Source organism: Epinephelus moara, chromosome 21 (genome assembly GCF_006386435.1).
Source record: "Epinephelus moara isolate mb chromosome 21, YSFRI_EMoa_1.0, whole genome shotgun sequence".
In the NCBI taxonomy this organism is placed as follows: Eukaryota; Metazoa; Chordata; class Actinopteri; order Perciformes; family Serranidae; genus Epinephelus; species Epinephelus moara.
The window spans coordinates 24,476,762-24,496,760 of NC_065526.1; the positions used below are offsets into that span (position 1 = coordinate 24,476,762).

At 40.0% G+C, this 19,999-nt stretch overlaps 1 protein-coding gene across 5 annotated transcripts; it reads right to left on the bottom strand.

Moving 5' to 3' along the window:
* Positions 1-1,431: 1,431 nt before the first annotated feature.
* ranbp3b (RAN binding protein 3b) lies at positions 1,432-16,772 on the bottom strand. Of its 5 annotated transcripts, none has more exons than XM_050032563.1 (17): positions 16,716-16,772; positions 14,382-14,437; positions 14,201-14,237; positions 14,026-14,103; positions 13,846-13,917; positions 10,150-10,215; positions 9,846-9,941; positions 9,551-9,660; positions 9,052-9,171; positions 8,466-8,566; positions 8,289-8,364; positions 8,098-8,194; positions 5,356-5,480; positions 5,147-5,267; positions 4,406-4,548; positions 3,227-3,422; positions 1,432-2,632 (listed from the first exon to the last, which is right to left on the bottom strand). In XM_050032563.1, exons 1-17 carry the CDS (start codon positions 16,735-16,737, stop codon positions 2,589-2,591), a joined length of 1,560 nt encoding a protein of 519 aa, XP_049888520.1. In that variant the 5' UTR covers positions 16,738-16,772; the 3' UTR covers positions 1,432-2,588. The 5 variants fall into 5 exon arrangements, with proteins under 5 accessions (XP_049888520.1, XP_049888519.1, XP_049888518.1 ...); XM_050032562.1 differs by having other exon boundaries at positions 5,356-5,483; XM_050032561.1 differs by having other exon boundaries at positions 9,813-9,941.
* Between the last annotated feature and the right edge of the window lie 3,227 nt (positions 16,773-19,999).

The following is a 19,999-nucleotide window of genomic DNA, read 5'->3' on the forward strand; positions in this document are numbered from 1 at the left end:
GCTGGAACAGTTGGGAACCACTGAGCTAAAGGGTCCCAGGATTATTACTGGGGTGTTTTTATTTTATTTTATTTTTTTTCCTGTGATGTTCTCTTGGAATTCTGATGGATGGTACAGAGGTCTGATATGTACAAATGGGGGACATGTAAGGTTTAAAAAGAAAACATCCTGGACAAGGTGTTTACCTGCTTTTTGGGAAAGCTTTTATCCCTGCAGTGACTGAGCCAACAGGGCATCAGATCCCCATTTTTATTCATGTACTCATGAGCCAAATATTTACCAGAGAAAATGTGGTAACCTTGTATCATATGATTTATTAATGCTAACAATAAATCTCGGTGCTCTCTGCTCTGCATTGTCACAATTCAGTGAGGTCGCATGCTCTGCCTGTTTGTTTTCAGAGACTCTTAACTGCCCCAAAATGTGAGTGATGGTCTGTCAGTCAGTTTTACCCTTGTTATTGACAACTGTGTCCTTGGTCCAAGGTATTCCGGGAAAAAAATAGTCCTCACATATAGCAAAAATTCGCAATTAAATGTAATAAAATTTGAAATCACCACTTGAGTTCTTCTTTTCTAATTAAGGAACATTGAAATTATATTATATGCTCCTACTTTAAGGAGTTGTTGTGCCCTCTGACCCATGTAGGCTCCCATCTTCAGAGCAGGGGCTTCTGGGTGTTTAAGGTCAAGGCTGAAAATTAAATGTATTCACGCTTTTGTTGTTTCTCTTGGCTTTTTACACCTTGTATTATTATGGCGGTTATAATTGCCTTATCCACCTCTTTTCCCTTTTCTTCTTCACGCAAAGCACTTTGTGACTTGTTTATAAAACTCCTACATCATATAAAGTTTGCTTGCTTGTGCATTTCCAATAGCCACTCAAAGAAATCTTTGTGAAATCACATCATTGGGTGAAACCGAAGAACCCGTGTGTGAGATTTCTTCTCATACATACATTTATTTTATACTGTCTCAACATCTGAGGTCTGCACCAGCTCATTTATGGAAGACACTGAGGAAAAATCATTTCCCACCGAGTCACTACAGGGAGGCAGATAAGGAGGAGAGTTTGGGAGCAGTTATGTTCCTATATTCTGAATGTCTGTGATTGTGTTGGGCTGTTATGATAGGTACATGCATCAAATATTCATGACCTTGTGCGTGATGCATACTGTATATAAGCAAGTTTTGGTCCTATTCCTGCTCCAAGCAATCGGGGTACAGCATACATCAACCTGTGGGCCAGACTCAACACATGAATACAGAACAGATGAAGCCCTCTCCCTTTCTTCGCCTGATGTTTTGATTTAATACATCGACAGGAGACAATCAATGTCAAACTAGACCACACTCTACTGATGTCTTACTCTGCAATTTTAATTTAAGTACAGCTATTCATCAGGTTTCAGAAGGAAAAATCCCAGATGTCAGTCCAAAATGGTTTATTTTGTAAAGGGGGTAGTTGGAGGAGATGAGAAAACATGGTGCGCTACTAAATGATGATATATTCAAATGTACATGACATTCAAAAGGGTATTACAGTTATCACTCAAATTTTCCACACATGAACTTAAGTCTTCATTCCAACATGTTTTCCAAATGAAAATGGATAAAAAGTTTGTATATTTTCAAAATAAAAATATGTATCAACACAGTAAACCCATGGGATGCTGAAAAAGAAAACAAAAAAAGAAATAACAGTTACATGCAGAATGTAGACTGATGAGTTAATTTTCTTGAATTGGAAAAAAAGTCAATAAAAAACCCACAAGGTGAATGACTAACACATCTTATTAATTTAGAGAAAAATTTAGGTGAATCCTGCCGTTTTGTCATCACATCATTAACTCACATTAGCAGAAACTGCATTGTTTCAGTCTTTTATTCTGTATAATATAGGTCAATAGGAAATATAAGAAACTGCTATTAATGACAACTTGAGTGGTCTTTGCTAGCCATTACAAACAGCACATATGTGTTGAGATGCCTCATGAAAATGACGATCCAAAATAAATTACATTTGCCAAAACCTAACGCACGGACTGGTTGGGATGGAGGGGGAGTAGGATGAGGGTTGGGCTCAATGTAGGAACAACTGACTGATGACTAGTCAAATACACTGTGAATGAAGCTCCTCTGGATGTGTGGCGTCCAGAGGTACGGCTGTAGAGTGAGTAAAAAGGTCCCAAAGTAGAAACTGCAGTCTTAACATGTGCCATACTTTAAAATGTAGAGGAAAACACCCTTACACTCATCAATATGATGAGCAGAAAAGTCCCAAACCAAAGCTTTGAAGTCTTTATTTTTGCTATCGGGGAGAGGAAAAAATACTCGAAAACAAAAATAAAACACAAAACAGGAGAGGGAGGGAAGAAACGACTCCAGATATTACGCTGAATGCAGAAGAAGATGAACTGCACGAGTTGGGTGAGACACTCCGGCACAAGGGGTTATTTCCTGGAGCTAGACTTCTAATATCCAAAAGTACTGGTCTGGAGGACCAATGTTGGTCAAGGGGTGTCCATGGAGATGCCTACAGCAAAATGCCTCAATTGCAGCATCTTAGCAGGCTGTCCAAGAGAGACGCTATGTGCTTCCTGCTGCCTGGCTCTCTCCTCCCTCTGAATTACCTGCAGGAGAGCAAAGTGACAGCAGGTTGACATGGATGTGCAGGCCAGTGGTCTAAATATATACAAAACACGCAAAACAAACTGCTGTTGTGGCACCAACATGGAAATAATTTGGTTTAGGAGTAAGTAGTCGTACATTGTGCCAGCGCTGGAGAAAGGTCTGGCTAACATCATGAGTCTGCACTAGGGAAACAAAAAAGGCTCTGACTTGTTTGTGTATCAATCACAACCGTCTTGGGCGCCACTATGCCAGGGATGCTTGCAACATAGTGTCAGGAGTGAACTGGCATTATAATGGCTAAATCCCCAGAAAGGAAAACACCAAATAAAACATTAAAAGACCTTTTAGCAAGCAGGTTGCTAGCTTCGAAGTTGTTCTTTCATGAACCGCGCTAAAACGAAGTGTGAAGATGAGTCCGGCTGTGCAAGACTAGTTTCACGTGGCAACTTCGAAAATGGTTAACGCAGCATTGTCTCAACTGGGGCAGCCAATGACAGGCTTTATACCCACAGTCTACTTTCAGTAAGCCAGACTAAAGATTAAGTAAACCACACACGACACAAACACACAAACAAAACAAAAAAATCACTGACTCGTAGCAGGAGTGGAGGCTGAAGCTGAGGCAGAGGCGTTGTCTTCCTCGTCGCTGTCCTCCTCGTTGGACTGCGGTACCTCGGCCTCAGGGATGGTTGCTGCTGGGGTCTCGGGCTCCTGCTCCACCCTGCTCTTCAGGGCTAAGATGCGGTGATGTAACGCTGCAGCCAGCTGACCTATGTCCTTAGAGCTACCCTGAAGAGTAGAGACACAGAGGGAGAAACCACTTAGCACATTGACGGGGAAAAAAAGCAAACCTGATCAATGCGGCTCTGGAGTACAACTCAATTCTTCTTGTAGATGTTTCACATTATGAGCTTGCCTGGAAACAGGGATTATACCCTTTGAGCCAGTGGAAGACTTCTGATGTGAAACATCTGCACAGTAAGTTTTGAATTTCAACAGTAGCTTGGCACCAACTGAAATTAATAAGCAGCACTTATGTTAAAAAATAAAGAATTTACTAAAACAGAATCAAACAGATGCAGGTCAGAAAACAGTGATGCTTTTTACTAAAATAGAAATATAGTCCTGTATTTAATTTGAACCCATCTTTTTAAGTAGGCCCACATTGTCTCTGCACTTTAGGTAAATAAAGGTCACTAACTGCTATTTTATGATATACCTAGGCTTGGGAGATAAGCACACAAAGGTTACTTTAGCTCAAAAGGTCATGACACTTAGCTTTATTATCCCCCAAGAGTCAAAACAGCCCCATAAACTGTGAGGTGAACAGTTATATTAAATGTGTTTATGGGACGGTGGTGACTCAAGATGGCTTGCTGGCTCTGGTAATCTTGCAGTGAATCTTAACATAACCTTTACATGAGTCATCAGCTGCAAAAATAGACTCGCAGATATGGGCTCGCTGTGTGTTTTGATGAACTTATCTGTCATTTCCCATAGCCAAGTAGCTACCTAGCCAGCAGTCTGCAGATCAGGCTAATGATGTCTTGTCAATAAGTACTAACAGTGACGGCAAAGCTTTCAGTTTCTGCCCTGTTTGTGTTAAACTGAGATATTAAAGCAGATGTCCATGCTTTATTTAACTGAAGCATCTGCTTGTGACATTATAAAGCTATAAAAAATAGCCTATGGTTATGGTATTTGTGACGGAAAGAAATCTTCCCCAAGCTTGAAAAAATAAACTGCACAACCCAATGTTTGGCGATACACACCGATATTAGGAAGACCTTGACCCCCTGGTCCTCTGTGTCCATGGCAGTGATTCGTACACTCTTCTCGCTGGCCTTATCCACCTGCATTTGGGGCCAAAGCTTAGTGTTGAGGATCAACCGGAGGCTGCCCTGGGTCCTCATCACTGGAAGGGGTTAAACACAAACACAACAGCAATGGTGTGAGATGACTAAGGATATTAACTGAGATGTTACTGTAGTAGTTTTATGTTCATCAGCATAAATACAGGGTCAGAAATATTATCCAGAATGAACCTATGAAATAGTGTCGTAATGCAAAATACCATTTTTTAAATAAAAAAAACAAAAACAAAAAAAAAACACCAACAACTTTAAAGTTAAAACAACTTTCCCTTCAACTCTTACAGTTTTCTTTCTTTGACAACCGTTCTACCATCACACATACACACTGCATTTAACTGCATGCTGTGGTGCCTTGGCCACAGAAGCATATATCACAGGAATGGGCTCCCCCTTGTGTTCAGTGTCAGGTACTGTAATAATTATGGCGATAAAAACCACAATCAAGCACTATTTGTATGGTTTTACAGAGCGTGTTATCTCTAAATCAACATTCAGCTCACAAACAAACATGATCATTCAAGTTTTCAATCAAACCATGTCCTGACCAGGAACCACAAAAACCAAAACTGTGCACATTCTTAACAGTCAGATGTTTATTTACTTTTTCCAGCCCCAAGAAATTTCTGCAGGTGTGCTTACCTAGACGGGACTGTAGCGTGCCGTCTTCTGTTGATGCCATGTCGTTGAGCCTCAGCAAACCTCGACCCCTCTCTATCCACGACTGAGCAGTCTTCTCAAAAACATATAACTTGCACTGCATCTGAAGCAAGAGAGAGCGACGACAAACTATTGCTTCATGTCATGTTTTTTTCACTGCACGTGTTGAATCAAGAGAGCCCGCCTCCTACCTGTAAAACATTGCTTTCTGATTCCTCTCCAGTTTTGACGTCGACTTTCTCTAAGATGCACTTCTTGGCTGTGGCTTTGGTGTAAGCTGCTGCAGACTCCTCCAAAGACTCTGACACGCTGTTCACTGCTGAGATAAAATACAACGGGTTAAGAAATCTGCACCTCGCTTGGTTTAACATTTGGTTTCTGAGATTATTATCAAAAACTGATGTGTTAGTTTGAGCACTTTGCTCAGCCTTCTGCCCCTGCGACCTGGTGCTGGATAAGCAGCTGAAAATGGATGGATGCTTTGTGAGAGTTTCCTCTCACCCCCATATCGTTCTTGCAGTGACACAAACAAAACGTTTTCTGCAAAATTTTGGGTTTTGGATCTAGTGCTGAAGGGTTATAGTCAAAGACCCAGGGTTGCATTCCATCACTTAAAACAGGAGCTGCACAGGCTGCTGCAGATTATTTGCAGAGAGGAGCCACTTCAGCTGAGATCACATTAATGAATGCCTGCACACGCAGCAGCTATGAAATGCTGAATGTCTTTTCGTTGTCATTGGACAAACACGACAGTCTCTGAAACATGCTGTCAAACCACCAAATGTATGCACAGTATTATCCCAGTAGGTGAAGTGGCCTTATATGTTGAGCCCACAATCTAACTGACTACTATTTGTGTTAACAAGTCGCCCTTAGTTATGAAGCAGGAGGTCATGATTAAAACCTAATAAATACCATTCTCTAAAACAAAACACGTATAAAGTCATAGCTTCCATTGTTGTAACCATTTTCATCAAACCAGGTCATGCAGTATCGAGTGTTAAATGTGTGACGTGTTATTTTTCCCTAAAACAAGCTGATGATATTTTCTAGCGAATCTGAATTCAATTCACTTCACTCTTGGTATGAGAAGAATTCTTTGCTGCACCTTGTTTCTGTTAAGCAGTTTTTGCATTCACTGTGAATAAACTTTGTTCTGGACAATGTAACTAAACAACTGCTTCAGTGTTTCAGGAAATGGGTGGGATGTATCACCAGTGGTTTGGAATTTGGATCTCAAATCAAAGATGCAGTATTTATTACACCACAGCTCTTTATGAGGTGCTAATCAAACACTTGCTCCCAACTAAATCTGATGTGGATATTAAAAACTTTATGTAACATATTGGGCTGGGTGACATGGGCAACAAACATATCTTGGTGTTTTTAGGCTGATGGGTGACACACAATTTACATCTTGTTTTTTTTCCGACAAAGTGGGCAAAATGTTCAGTTGTAAGTCAAAGCCACATGTGAGATGCCTGATGTACTTTAATTAAAACCAACTGTGATTAAAATAAAGTGCAAAGACAGGGTTGTCTTCCAGGTTTGAATATAAACAGCTGTAAAACAAGTAAATGAAAAATGACCTGAAACAAATAGCAGGGCTGTACTTTAACTCTTTGCACATTGCACTGGTGCTACAAAGGTTGAAAGTTCTGTAGCACTAGAGCTGCAACAATTGATCAGTTATCAATTATAAAATTAATCACCAGCTAATTTGATATTCAATAAAAAGGTTTGAGTCATTTTTCTTTTTTACGAAAAAAAATTAAATTCTCTGATTCCATTCATTGTGTATTTTCTAGTTATTAAACTGAAAATATTTGGGTTATGGACAAAATGAGACATTTGAGGACGTCATCTTTGGCTTTTGAAAACACTGATTGACATTTTTCAAAATTTTCTGACATTTTAAAGACCAGACAATCGATTAATTCAGAACATTTTTAACAGATTAAACAACAATGAAAATAATTGTTAGTTGCAGCCCTTTGTAGTACAGCCCAAAAATTTGAGCACAAGAATAAAGGTATCTAGTTCATTGTAGTTTGCGACTATTCAAACTCTGTGTTGGGGGAATTTTTCATTTTTCATGACCTTTCAAATGAATATAGCACCGCAAAATGCAGACACTGTTTTAAATATTTGTACAATACAGAGTTTGTCCGTCTTGTATACATTTTTATAAACACATCTGTCGCCGTCTCACCATCGCACAATAGACTACAACTACCAAGTTGTATGGCAATTCGCTATCGATACATCTCACAAAAAGTACACAAACCCCCAACTCAAATACACAAGTGGCTCTGTCTCACACACAGCAGAGCTGTGTTGCATGGGTGCTACTGTGGGAATTTCTTTCATCAGAGGGACCGATGTTTGTGTAGCACGTTGTTTACAACAACAGCAACAGATTTAAAACAGAGTACCGCCCGGTGTCTCCCTCTGTGCAGGAGAACTTGCGCAGAGAGTGCGAGTCACTTCCGACAGGAACCGACACGGCCCGCTGAAGGCAAAGTTGTATCTGTTACTTAAGGTACCGAAAAAACAAAACAGGTACCGACGTAATTTTTGCGTGTTGGCATCGTCTTGGTACCGAAGTACTGGTTCTCATGACAACCCTAGCACACACGCACAGCTTTACGAAGAAATGGGTAATTTAACACAACAGCAAATTATATTGATATTATCTGTATTGTCTCATCCTATATCTCGTTTGAAAGTATCTCGGTGTACCTTAAAAAGTCGATAAACCATCCAGCCTAATAATATATATATGCTTCTGTTAAACTGCTTATCTTATCACACCAGATCTTGCTTTTGTTGTTTTTAGTCATCACTGGGTTGCAGCCAAGCATCTCTCTTAAATCTATTAGTACAGTCAAACATCAAACACTTTTTCAACATCAGTGGAGTTGTGTTTTTACCCTTCTCTGGGGTGGCTTCCTGTGATGAGGGCTCTGAAGCAGGGGCAGCTGAAACTTCTTTAGTTTCCTCATTTGCGGACTCGCCCTTCGGGGGGCTCTGAAAACACAACAAAGGTGATCAGTGGAACTTGTAGGAGTTTTTCAATATGGCAGACAGCAGACTCAGTTTACAGCAGGTTGCATCAACTCACCAGAACTCGTTCAGACATGTTCTGCCCAAAAACAAATTTTGCCCCACTGTCTGTACTGTTTGTGGCATTTTTTGAACTGAAAGGACACAGGGAAGAAAAAAAAAAGAGTTGATGAAAGTTAATTATGAATGAAGATGAGTTGCTAAAAATACTCGAAGGAGGACACAATTGTATTACCTTGGGGTAGAGATGTACTGTAAGAAATAATTAGTGCCCTCTGATTGAGAGTCCGGCAACACACCATCCTTTGACTTGCCTTCTGTACTGTTTTCTTCCAACTGGAGAAAAAGAAGTGTTAAATTAGGAGTTATGCTAAAAATGACCCAAACTTTAAGACAGACCATAAAACTTTTATAAATCAACAATAAAGAAACTCCTAATGTGCAGTATAGCAAGTGACCATTTTCAAAATCTTGTCCAAACATCCAGATTCCAGATTGACCTCAAAATCATACAGAAAAATATCAGCCATTTTGCAGAGCACCACAGGAAATGCATCTCTTATCAGGAACTGGGACCACAAAACACTACAGGAAATTATCTAAGCGAGAACTGAGACTCATGACAAAGTGTTAGAATAGAAACACTTACAAAAAAATGTACACTATGACAAGACAGAGTATCCCCTCAAATGTGTAAAAGCCCCTCCTCTGTCTGAGACATTTAACTGTGCATATCTGTTTTGGTTTGTCACATTCTCAGCTCAGGTTTGCACCCACTGTACGTTAAAAACAAGACTAAGACGAGTGGGAAGGCAACCCACCTTTGCTCTGTCTTTGATATTCTGACCAAACACAAAAGATATTGCTACATCTGTCTCCTTCTTCTCTCTTTCGTCTCCATCTTTGTCACCACTTGCTCCATCTTCCTCATTTTCATGTTTCTGAAATGGGAACCAAAAAAAAAAAAAGAAAAAAAAAGAAAAAGCAGTGTCAACTTTATAGTCGACTTTTCTTTAAAAAAAAAAAATCTAAAACATTGCTTTTAACATAGCTCTGAAAGCAACTTTTACATACAGTAAAATAACACAGTGAATCTTTTGATATCTAACATTTGCATGACTTTTGATCAACACCAGATACAATATACTTCCTCATTTCAGAGGAGAACGGAAATAACAAATCTTCTGTAAATGACCTTCAGTTTAATGCTTTTACACACTTTCTTTCTAATTCTTGAAACAAAGCCTGTACTGAGCTGATAGGCAGCATTTATCAATAACAAACCCTTGATTATAACGGGCAGATTTACCCACTCCTCACCTGTGACTTGGCCAAGCTGGCTGAGTGCTCTGTGTTGTTCAGGAAGAGGGACTGGGTCACAGATGCCCCATCTGATGACTTTTTCACACCGTTGGTTCCACAACTGGAATCTAAATGAACAGACAGAAAGGACAAAGATAGTTTCTTTTTTTTCTTACTGCTGTCCCAAAGAATATTTAGCCTGTACGGCATATGCCAAAAACACAATATGCAAGTTATTAATAATCAAAGCTGAATTATCAGACACTTGAGAATGTTTTACAAGTATCAACAACTGATTCCAAGCTGCACCCACTGGACTCTATATGTGATTTAGAGGGCGGCGGCGCCTGGAGGACTGCAGGGCGGAGGACACTGCGTTGCTGCTCCTTGGGTTTCTGACTTGGGACACCTGCAACAGAGCCAACTTGTCTCATACTTTTTGAACACAATGAGATGTTCTGGGTCTACATGTTCAAGTCTGGATGTATCATTTCCATTTCTAAGAAGGGTCATATATAAAGGATGCAAGTCTGGGTTCAACTTCAAGTCTTTGTTCCGTTTCAGTCAAGTCAGTGTGAGAAAAAATTCCACGAAGGCTTACAACCTCAAACACCAACCTGAGCTTGGTGCCTGTCCATGTATGAGAGTTGGTGGCTTTAAACGGAATCCCACAGGCTTCTCCTCTGGTGAGAGGGAGCACAAGAGAGGGCGGACATTAAAAAAAGATCCAAGAGTCACACAGCAACATATAAAGGGTACGTTCCTTCTGTCTTTGCACCTTTCTGACCACAGGCCCGGTTACCACAGCAACCCTTGAAGAGCCTCAAGAGTTCTGTTGCAGCAATCCAACTCCTGTGCAGTAACATGGCGGGCTCTAGGGCCTATGATCTATTTCTACTCTCCATCTCAGTGGCTTTATTAGCCTGACATGACCTGGCCCTAATCAGCGCTAAAGCAGAAAGCTGAGAGCACTTGTAAAAAGCGCATCCTCTTTATCAGCAGCATTTTTATGAGATCATTCCTTTTTCTAGTGAGCATAAATTTTAAACAAAACTTCTTCATCTTTTAACAACCAGGGCCTTTACTTCATTTTACTAACCAGCATAATACTTAGGACATGGAGGTGCACTGTGTGTAGTTTTACAATCAATCAGTGTTTGATTCCTAGTGTGTTCATCTTAGTTTTCACTTCCAAATATGTGCTTTATGCAATATGCTAAAAGCGCTTATTAATAACGCCCTGTTTGTTTACTCAAGTGGATGCTGCGTCCTCTCTGAAAAGCTGTGTTAAATACTGATATTACTCCTGCCAACTCTAAACAATTGAGCTATTGATTAGAATTCAAGCAATCAAATCCAAAGCAAATAAATTGAATAACACATATTATTAGCAGAGATGTACACTTTAAATAATTCACAAAAACACACATACATTTTTGTTAAAGTCCCACTGCAGTCAAAATTCCACAATAACAGTGTGATTTCAGTTTTGCATTACTCCCTCCCACAAAATGCACATGGTGAAATGTTCTTTCAGAGATGGTGAACAGCATGCTGCTACGAACAGCGATATGATGAATACTGTATGTCTGACCCACAGGGGATCCCAAACCTCATCATATAGTGTGCACAAGCCGAACCTATTCGGTACATGCATGTTTAGGACCTAACCTACCGACTTGAACTGACAAAATTTAAGACCCACAGTCAATGTTATATTTTATTCCTTTTTAAAGAGAGAAAGAAGGGCTTTCTCTCAAACAGGAAATAACTAATCTGGGGACAGCCATTATATATGTAAATCTTTACAGAACACAACACAGCAGCCCACTGACACAAAACACAACTGGCTTATAATCCCTCATAAGCCATTCCTCTGACATGTAGAGTCAGTGGCACTAAACAAACAGCATCCAACTACCAGCACATGACACTTTGGCACCATATAATAATAAACCCTCTGCTGTTACCAATATCAAGCACTACTTTTTTTTCCAATATTGGCATCATACATTTGGTTGATAAACTTAGAACTTGTTTCCAAGCTGAACTTGGCACATCAAACCGTTTTAATCAGGAACAGAAGTACATATTGTGCCAGCATGGTCATGGGTCTTAGAAGGTCATAATGTTTCCACAATGAAGAGGCCACCTCTGAATTACTGGGGATTTTGAGAAGCTCTTGTCTTGCATGTTCTAATCAATTTAAGCTAACTCTAATGCAAGGAACCTCTGTATAAATAAATGTATGTATGTGTGTGTGTGTGCGTGTCCTTCACATTTTTTGGGAACCATTCATTTTATCTACTTCACACTTAACAGATGTATTGCTGGGGACACAAGGATATGCAGTGTCGAATTTGGTGTGACTTGGACACGTAACACGTTTAACATTAATAAACTTTGAATAAACAAGCAAACAGCGCTCTGTGGCATGGGGCTACAGGGCTCTGCAGAGAGTCGTCATCAGATAAAGAAAGAGAGCCAGGAGATGTTACATTGGAGTAGACACAAACATTTTGAGCATTTCGAATTAACGCTTTTGTTCCCGGATGCAAGGAAGCACTGAAAAAAAAAAAAACTCCAAAAGTCTCAAAGTCTGGTGAGAAAGTCGCCAAGTGTGTGGAGTGCGTGTACTCTAATGCCTGCTATTAAAATCGATGCTCTACTTTATAACCGCAGTGGTGTGGACTGAGTCAAGCATATCTTCACCTACGGCCATTGTGTAAGTCTGCCATGCTAACTTAAAACACCGGCCGCTGGCCACACGCCTTTGCTATTAAAATCCACTGTGTACTTAATGAATGCAATGGTTAAGTCAAAGCAAGTGACTAATACACCCATTCGGAAATCATTACATCCATTAATATTTACTGGTGTGTTTGTCAGAGGTGGATTAAGTGATCTGGGGGCCCCAGGCAAACACTGTCTTGCTTTACTTGTCAGTCTTTCTCTGACTGGGAAGGTTGGTATTGCCAATAATAGCAGAAGTATTCCAAACTTTGTTTTCCAAAGCAAAACTATTAAATATCAAAACTATTAGTACTGCAGAGTTAAGGTCCTGCATTCAAATTTTGACTTAAAGTTAAGAGTAAAAGAGAGGCATTATTAGTAATGCACTTAAATTAACTTAATGTCTGTTTAAGGCGAAGTATTCAGTTCTAATATAATGCTGAGTAGTTTAACTGTTATATTTTTTGTGAGCAAATACTGAATCTGCAATGTAACCTGTAACATGTTTCTATCTGGTAAATGTAGGCTATTGTGTTTTCCTCTGAAGTAGGAGTACACTATAGGTAGTCAACTGTTAAGTTGGCTTTTGTTTGTTATTTTGTTGTACAATGAGCTATAATAGCCACATAAATCAACAATTTTCATACCTAAACATCATAATAAATCTATAGCTGTTTGGGGCCCAGGTGTATTGCTCAGGACCCAAGGAAGTGCAATGTCAAGTGCGAAATTATTCTCAAGAAAGCTGCAAGTAGCTATACCACAGGCCAAGGAATCAGCCTTTTCTGAACAGGCATGCTTTGAAGGGGCACTGCACTAAAACTGACAATTAGCTCACTAGCTTGCAACAAAAAGCCTTCACCTCTCTTTGCCGGGTATACTGCGTGTTCTTTTTGCAACACATGACACAGACCAATGGTGCAGCCATAGACAGAAAGAGAGGAGGACCAAATCATTTCGAAATAACCAGACCTCAACCAGAAGCTAAATGCAACAAACCAGCCTGAACTGATGTCCAACTTGACTGCACTTATCTGGCACAGTAAGTTTCTTCCCTTATATATTTATTCATTTTGTTGGATTAATACTACATATAAAAAAGGAAATTTGGAGTAAATTTATTTTGCTGTTAATTCTCATATCATTTAAAATCACTCATGCCTTTGGAATTTGGCTGTCCATGTCACTCTGTGACTGCATTCCATGAATAGCGTCAGACTTCAACAGCAGATACCTGAAGGGCTAGCTCATAAGTAAAACTACCACATGCGAGTTAACTTGAGCTGTTCAGAGTGAATGGGGTGCATTTGCAGGCAGGGAATACACAAAATTTTACTGACATCTTATTTGCAACTACTGATGTCACAACAGTAGAAAACATAAACATATGCTAAAAAATTCTTTCAGACATAAAATGCATGGGTGCGCAAAAGAGCAAACATTACTGTTGACCAATCAACTTATTGTATTTGTTGGCCTAAACTGTTTTAAAAAAATGTGTTGACCCATGAAACTAAGATTTTTACTGCAGGGGGCCTTTAAGCTATGAAGAGAAACTAATGGTGGTCTGGATGCCTCACCTGGCTCAGAGTCAGAGTTCCCAGTTGGAGACTGGCAGAAACTTGAGGGCATGAATACATTGTTCTTGGGAACTGCAAAGTAGCGAACAGGCATTGCACTCAGCATACAAATCAATGTGTACACCACAAGCAAGAAACTAAGAAAAACAAATGCTCTGCTTAGTCACCACGTGCCCTTACCAGAATGTGGGGGTGGGAACGATGAGGTCCTTTCCCTTTTCACAGGGGGGCAATAGCTTCCCTCATCTTTATCTGAATCTGAAAATGGTAACAAAATATTAATAATAATACAATTTCAATAAACATATGAGAAAGATAATATTAAGTAAGTGGTCAGTCTGGACGTTAAATTTACCTTCTCCATCCTCTGCACTTGAGCCGTCCGCAGATCGCTGCAAGAAAAGCGAAGGATTTGAGCTCAACAACTGCTCTGCAATGTGTGTTTTTTGCAGATTGAATATCAGTATAAATAAAGTCTGCAAAATCATAATTATGGCTTAAGTCTCGACACATACAAATAACGTAGAGAAACTTACCTTCTGTGCTTTATCTTTTTGGAAAACAAACACAGGAGGCGCTATGGCAGGCTTGTCTGTTAAGAGAAGATGTAGGCTAGTCATCCAAGCACTAACTTAAAGTTTATAGCAACCCCATCTGTTTGACTCTTCTTCATGGTTTAGAGTAGAAAACAAAAAAGGTAACGCTATAGCCTTCTCATTTCATGGCTCTGATTTTCCTCTTAAAAGCAGTGACAACAACATGAGTGTTCATAGAGCTAGAATGTTATTTGCATAAGCATAATCATCTTGCACTAAATTAAACACCAAATTTCAATGCACGGTGACACCGCAGGCATTAACATATCATTCCAAAAACCAACCAAAAATATGCGGAGATGCATTTAGACATCCTAGATTTCACAGACTGTATGGAGGACAAGTTTTGGTTTGAAAACTTATACTGCTTACCTTTCTATAAATACTTCTGATGAAGCTTCCAGTGAGTACAACACAACTGTGAACAGTTTATTTATATGCCAGATTTAGCTGCGTCAAAGAATAAGCGTAAAAGAGGGAAGTGTGAAAACAATCCGACCAAGGTGACTCAAGAAAATGCACGCCTATAATGCTGATGTCGAATTTCAGTCAATGTTAGCCAGGGTTGAAAATTAGCAGCAGCCACTATCAAATGCTGGTAAAAATATGCAAGTGGTTGCTAGATTTGCTTTACTCACCTGCCCCAAAAATACCCAATGGTAATCTATTGAGTGACATGGAGATTTGGAATTAACCAGTCACAGTTGCAGGTGGACAAAAAAAGTAAATTTCCAACCATGATGTCAGCCAGAGAAATCAACTCTTAATCATACTGCAGAAAATCATGCAATCCTATTAGGACTACAAGGAAGAATAAATCACATTATGCTGATCTAACCTGGACATTCATGTAAATAGCAATGTATCACATAGCCATCAAACTTTCAGTGACTCCACAAGGCCACACAGCAACTGTAGCTACTGTAGTAATCAAAAAGGTGATTTATTTCAGCTCACTACCAAAGATTTTGTTGCAGCTATAAGCTATTGTCATGGCTAACCCATAATAGCAATCGCCAGGTAGGATAATAATTTCATGTCACCTTAATGCGTCTACCTTTACACTGTAACCTCTGTAAGATGTGTAATCCTATAACGTTAGCAGACAAAGGTTTTCCTCTGTCTAGGCTGGGCCTATAACACTGAGCAGGTGTAACATCGTTGTCGTTGAGAGCCTTGCCGGGGCAGAAATACACGCGGTTACAGCCAAATAGGCAACAGCACATTGCCAGGATTGTTTACTGGACCAAGATTCGCCGTGTCAAACACAACCCCTCATGGCTAATACTAGCTGTTTATGTATGACCACGTTTAATGGCAGAAAACAAGAGATTACTGTGTGACCTATATTAACATCCAGCTTTGACTCTCTCTGCGGCTTGCAGACAGCTATCTCAGCTACTGATTGTAACATTTCCGGCATGCAACACTGATATTCACTGCAGAAATCCAAGCAGCCCGCGACGCTCCCGGCTTATGATAACCAGCTAGCATTTACACTATCTGACCCGACCCAGCAAATAGTCGGCCCCACCGGTTGTTCCCTAAAGCCCCGCACGTAGCTTAGCTTATTGGCTATAGTTAGCTTGCTAATGCGCTCCATCCCGCATGAGTCATCTCGCCTCACAAGCAATGACACCAAGATACTCACTGAATTCTCCCATATTTAATACATCAACATAATGACGAGTAGATCTGAGCAGAATAAATGCAGAATAGAAAGGGATCAGCGATTACACCACAGCATTGTCCCTTAGCTTACGCTTTTCTCTCTACGCGCCTAAATGAACGCCAGGCAACCCTGCAAGTGAGCGCTAACTACATTAAACAAGGAGAATGTCGTACTAAAACGTTCCCAATCAATTGAAACATCACCCTGTTAGCCGACTTACAAACAGTGCTTTTACATCTTTGGCCTAAAAAGCCTTGCTTCACTTCCACAATAGATCTTTTAGCTCACCACAAATGGCAAAACATACTGCCTATAAATAGCCGGGCGCTAGCGTTAGGGAGGTAAGCCAGCTAGTGGCAGGCAGCATTCGAGGGCGTTCCGAGGCATTCCAGGTATTACCCACAGCCCAGCCGTTAGCATTGTTAGCCTGCTTGCTAACGTTGTAGTCTTGTAAACGCCGCGAAGCTATAATTCACCCGAACTCGCTGTTAACATGCGGCCAGGCGGCATCACTCCAGTTATTAAATATGCAGACAATGTATAGGCGCCGTTTATATCAGCACAGTAGCTGTATTGTTTTTCTCATACTGCCACTTACTCACCTTCGTTTGCCAAGTCCGCCATTTTACTTCGACGCTCACACACCCACAACCCACCGCGCAGATAATACAAGTTGAGGCAGAAATGTTTTCAGTGGCAGAGAGCACATTGCCACCGTTTACTATTGCAGTGAGCGACCCCCGGCTTTCTCCTGTGCCCGTCAGTCATACATAAAAATAAAAATAATACTGTCCGTGGCTGTCAGTCTGTTTATGTTTTGAGTGGAGCACATGTTCCAACCTTTAAGAGCAACTTAAAGTTGATTTGGATAGCATAACCTATTACAGCAACTCCTCAGGCCCCTGTAGAAATGTAGCCTACCATGCTGTGATAACACACATTAAAAAGGAGTTGTCAAAGTAGTAAATGTTGCACTGAGTGGCCCAAGAAGTCTGCATTAGAATATGAATAACATACATGTCTTATGACCTTGGAAAGAGTAATTTGACAGAAAAAAATAAGATCTCCAGGGTCACATCTGATCTTCCCAGAGGATGAAGTTTCTTGGGTTGTCATGGAATTAGCTTAGTTGGCATCATTGTTGCCATGGTGATTGATGTCAAAAACATAAGCCGCCACTGCCTTGAGGGATGAGACAAATTGCCAGGGGTAGGAAAATATTGCAGAGATCAAGGTGCAGGAGCAAAAGCATCCACAATAAAAAGATAAAAGATCTGCGCAGTGAAACAATAACACAACAACCTCAAGAGATGCTCCTGAGGGATAACAGGTTTGGGGAGGCGAAGGAGGAGGCCTTGTTTCAGGACAAAAGAGGAGCTGACAAAAAGTCAAAAACATAAGCTTCTGCTGTAAAGATAAATACTCCAAGTCAGATGTGACAGGAGGGTGGGTGAATCAATAGCAAAGGTGAGTCATAGATAAGTCATATAGTAATAGATTCATGCACTGTGTCGAAAAAAAAGGACTGGCTCTCACAATGGTTTCTTCTTAAACCCTTCCCACATTGAGGGTTATTCTAGTCTTGGATATACAGTTCACAAACTATTATTTTTCTTCAAACATTGCTTCATATTACCTTTTCCAGTTGCAGCAGTAAGTCGACAGCCTTCTCCTGAAGTGTTACTGCACAGTCGGTGGTGGTATTTGCTGTGACAGCCAATAATGTGAAGGCAAACAAGCATAGTTCACATTTCATGGGTTCAAACAGCGTCTCATCATTTTTACCTTTATGCTCAAGGTGGCGCAATGCTTCCTCACAGTGAGACAGTTAATAGGTTTGAAGCTACCACACAGCTGGGCCTTGGATAAAAACAGTCGTGATGATTAACATGCGTGTTTATTATGGACGTTAATGAAAGGGATTTTAATCAAGACAAAAATCCAAAGCTCTTTGGTAGGCTTTGGCAATGGTCTGCAGTCATTTCAGGAATGAGTAATTTCACTAAACAGACTTAATTAAAGATAGCCTGTTGAGATTTTTTTAACATCAGTGTTGCCATCCAAACACATTGTGTGAGATCTAACAATCATCTTGAATACATTTCCTCCCTCGTAAAACATTTGCAAAACCCTTGTTGAATGTTTTGAAACAGGCATTTTTTCCACCAGCTTTCACTCATTGCATCACTACCTTTTATGAAGGCCACATTTACTATGTTGTGAATCAGACATCATGGACTGTTGCGGCACTGCAGAGCTGATTGGTTCCCAGAACTGTAAACACAGCAAAGCCATTTTGCTTTGATCAAACCCATCAGTGGCACATGCTTTGGCATTTGGGGACCCTAGACAAAAGCAAACTTGAATATGAAGTTTGACATCTTTTAGTTAGTTTTCTTTGGATATTAGGGACTGTTTGTTATTTATGAGGGGGGAGGGAGTGCTGCAAAAAGAGGGAAGCATGTCAGATATTGTTTTAAGCACTGGGAAGGGCCATATGTCTTTTATTTTGGCGTGGGGAGGTGCATACAACTTTAAATGGTTGTAATTTGGTTGGAATTTCAAAAAGCAATTTTTTTAAAAAGATTTTTTTTATGTTTACAAAAGTTTAAAAACTTGCCAAAATTACACCATTTATCATAGCCAGAAAATTCAAAAACAAAAATTATCATGCGGTTTTCATATTTCTGATGGTCCTTGAACACATTATGTGGGACAAATGCTTACTTAGGAAAAAAAACAAAAACAAAATCTGAGTTTAAATTAGAAATAGATCAATATCACTTTATTCTACAATTAATTTGGCCAAAAATAAACTGTTTGCATGAACTAACCATAATGCACAACAAGAGTGGAAAAACTGAGGCTTTTTTCAACTCTGGGATTTCATTTTTATAACTTTTAACTTTCACACTTTAAAAGGCAAGTGTTAAAAGTCTTAAATCTAATTTATGGTGGAGGGAGGGTCATGCATTTCACCTAATCACTCAGGGAAGCTAGCTGTGGGGAGGGTTAAATAAACAAAACAAAGCAAAATAAAACAAAGTCACACCTCAGCCACCCGCCTCCTGTAATAAATAAAGAACAGTCCCTTGTTAACTGACATTTTTGTCTAACCCAGCTATTTTCATATGGGTGTTTTACAGCTTTATGTTGTGTACAGGCTGAAGTGATCTGCTGCTTTGCATGTGTCATTTTCCAGTTTAAAGCCAAAGAAGTTCACTGCATCTGCCACCAGAGGGCAACAGCATTTAAAGCTGGAGGCAAGCCCTCCTTATACAAAGACAGTTAACACATCATTCTTTGTGTACACGTTTTCCTTACATAATGTACCACAACATGACACTGAAAAATATAACTGAAAAGTATGCTTTTCAGTGCTTTCAACTCTTGAGCAGGTTTTAAATCAATCTTTTGAACAGAGGTTTGATTTACTTTATCCTAAGGGTGTCATTAAATCAGGGGCAATGAAAGTTGAAAGAATAATAGAGAAACTATCAAATTCCCCTCCAGTGATCTAGGATTGCGTTTTCTTCAGGATGTCAGTTTGTTCTTAACTTGTGAGGAGGTTCAGACACGTAGCACTAAATTCTGGGCCTGTGCATAAGCAGTCTCCGTGGGCCCCTCTGCTTTTCCTCTCTTGATCCATGTCTCTCTCATGCACCGTTTTTCCTTTCTGTCTTTCTTTTCATTTTTGAAACATTTTTGATTTCCCAAACACGGGTAAAGAAGACATGACAGTGTACTCTGGAACTTCAGTGGCATAGGCAGTCACTCACTCGGCTCTTGCTGCATTTAGAGATGAATCCTAGTGCAGGGGCAAACAAAACCATTTGCGACTTTAAGTTGAGAGAGGTGCTTAAGAGAGCTTCTACTATTTTTTTAT

Excerpts from the sequence above, each read along its gene's own strand:
- ranbp3b (XM_050032560.1), bottom strand. The coding sequence starts at position 16,737 with ATGGCGGACTTGGCAAACGAAG. Across the intron at positions 14,438-16,715 it reads GGCGGACTTGGCAAACGAAG|ACAAGCCTGCCATAGCGCCT; the intron begins GTGAGTAAGTGG and ends TTCTCTTAACAG. Across the intron at positions 4,549-5,146 it reads CACGCTACAGTCCCGTCTAG|TGATGAGGACCCAGGGCAGC; the intron begins GTAAGCACACCT and ends AACCCCTTCCAG.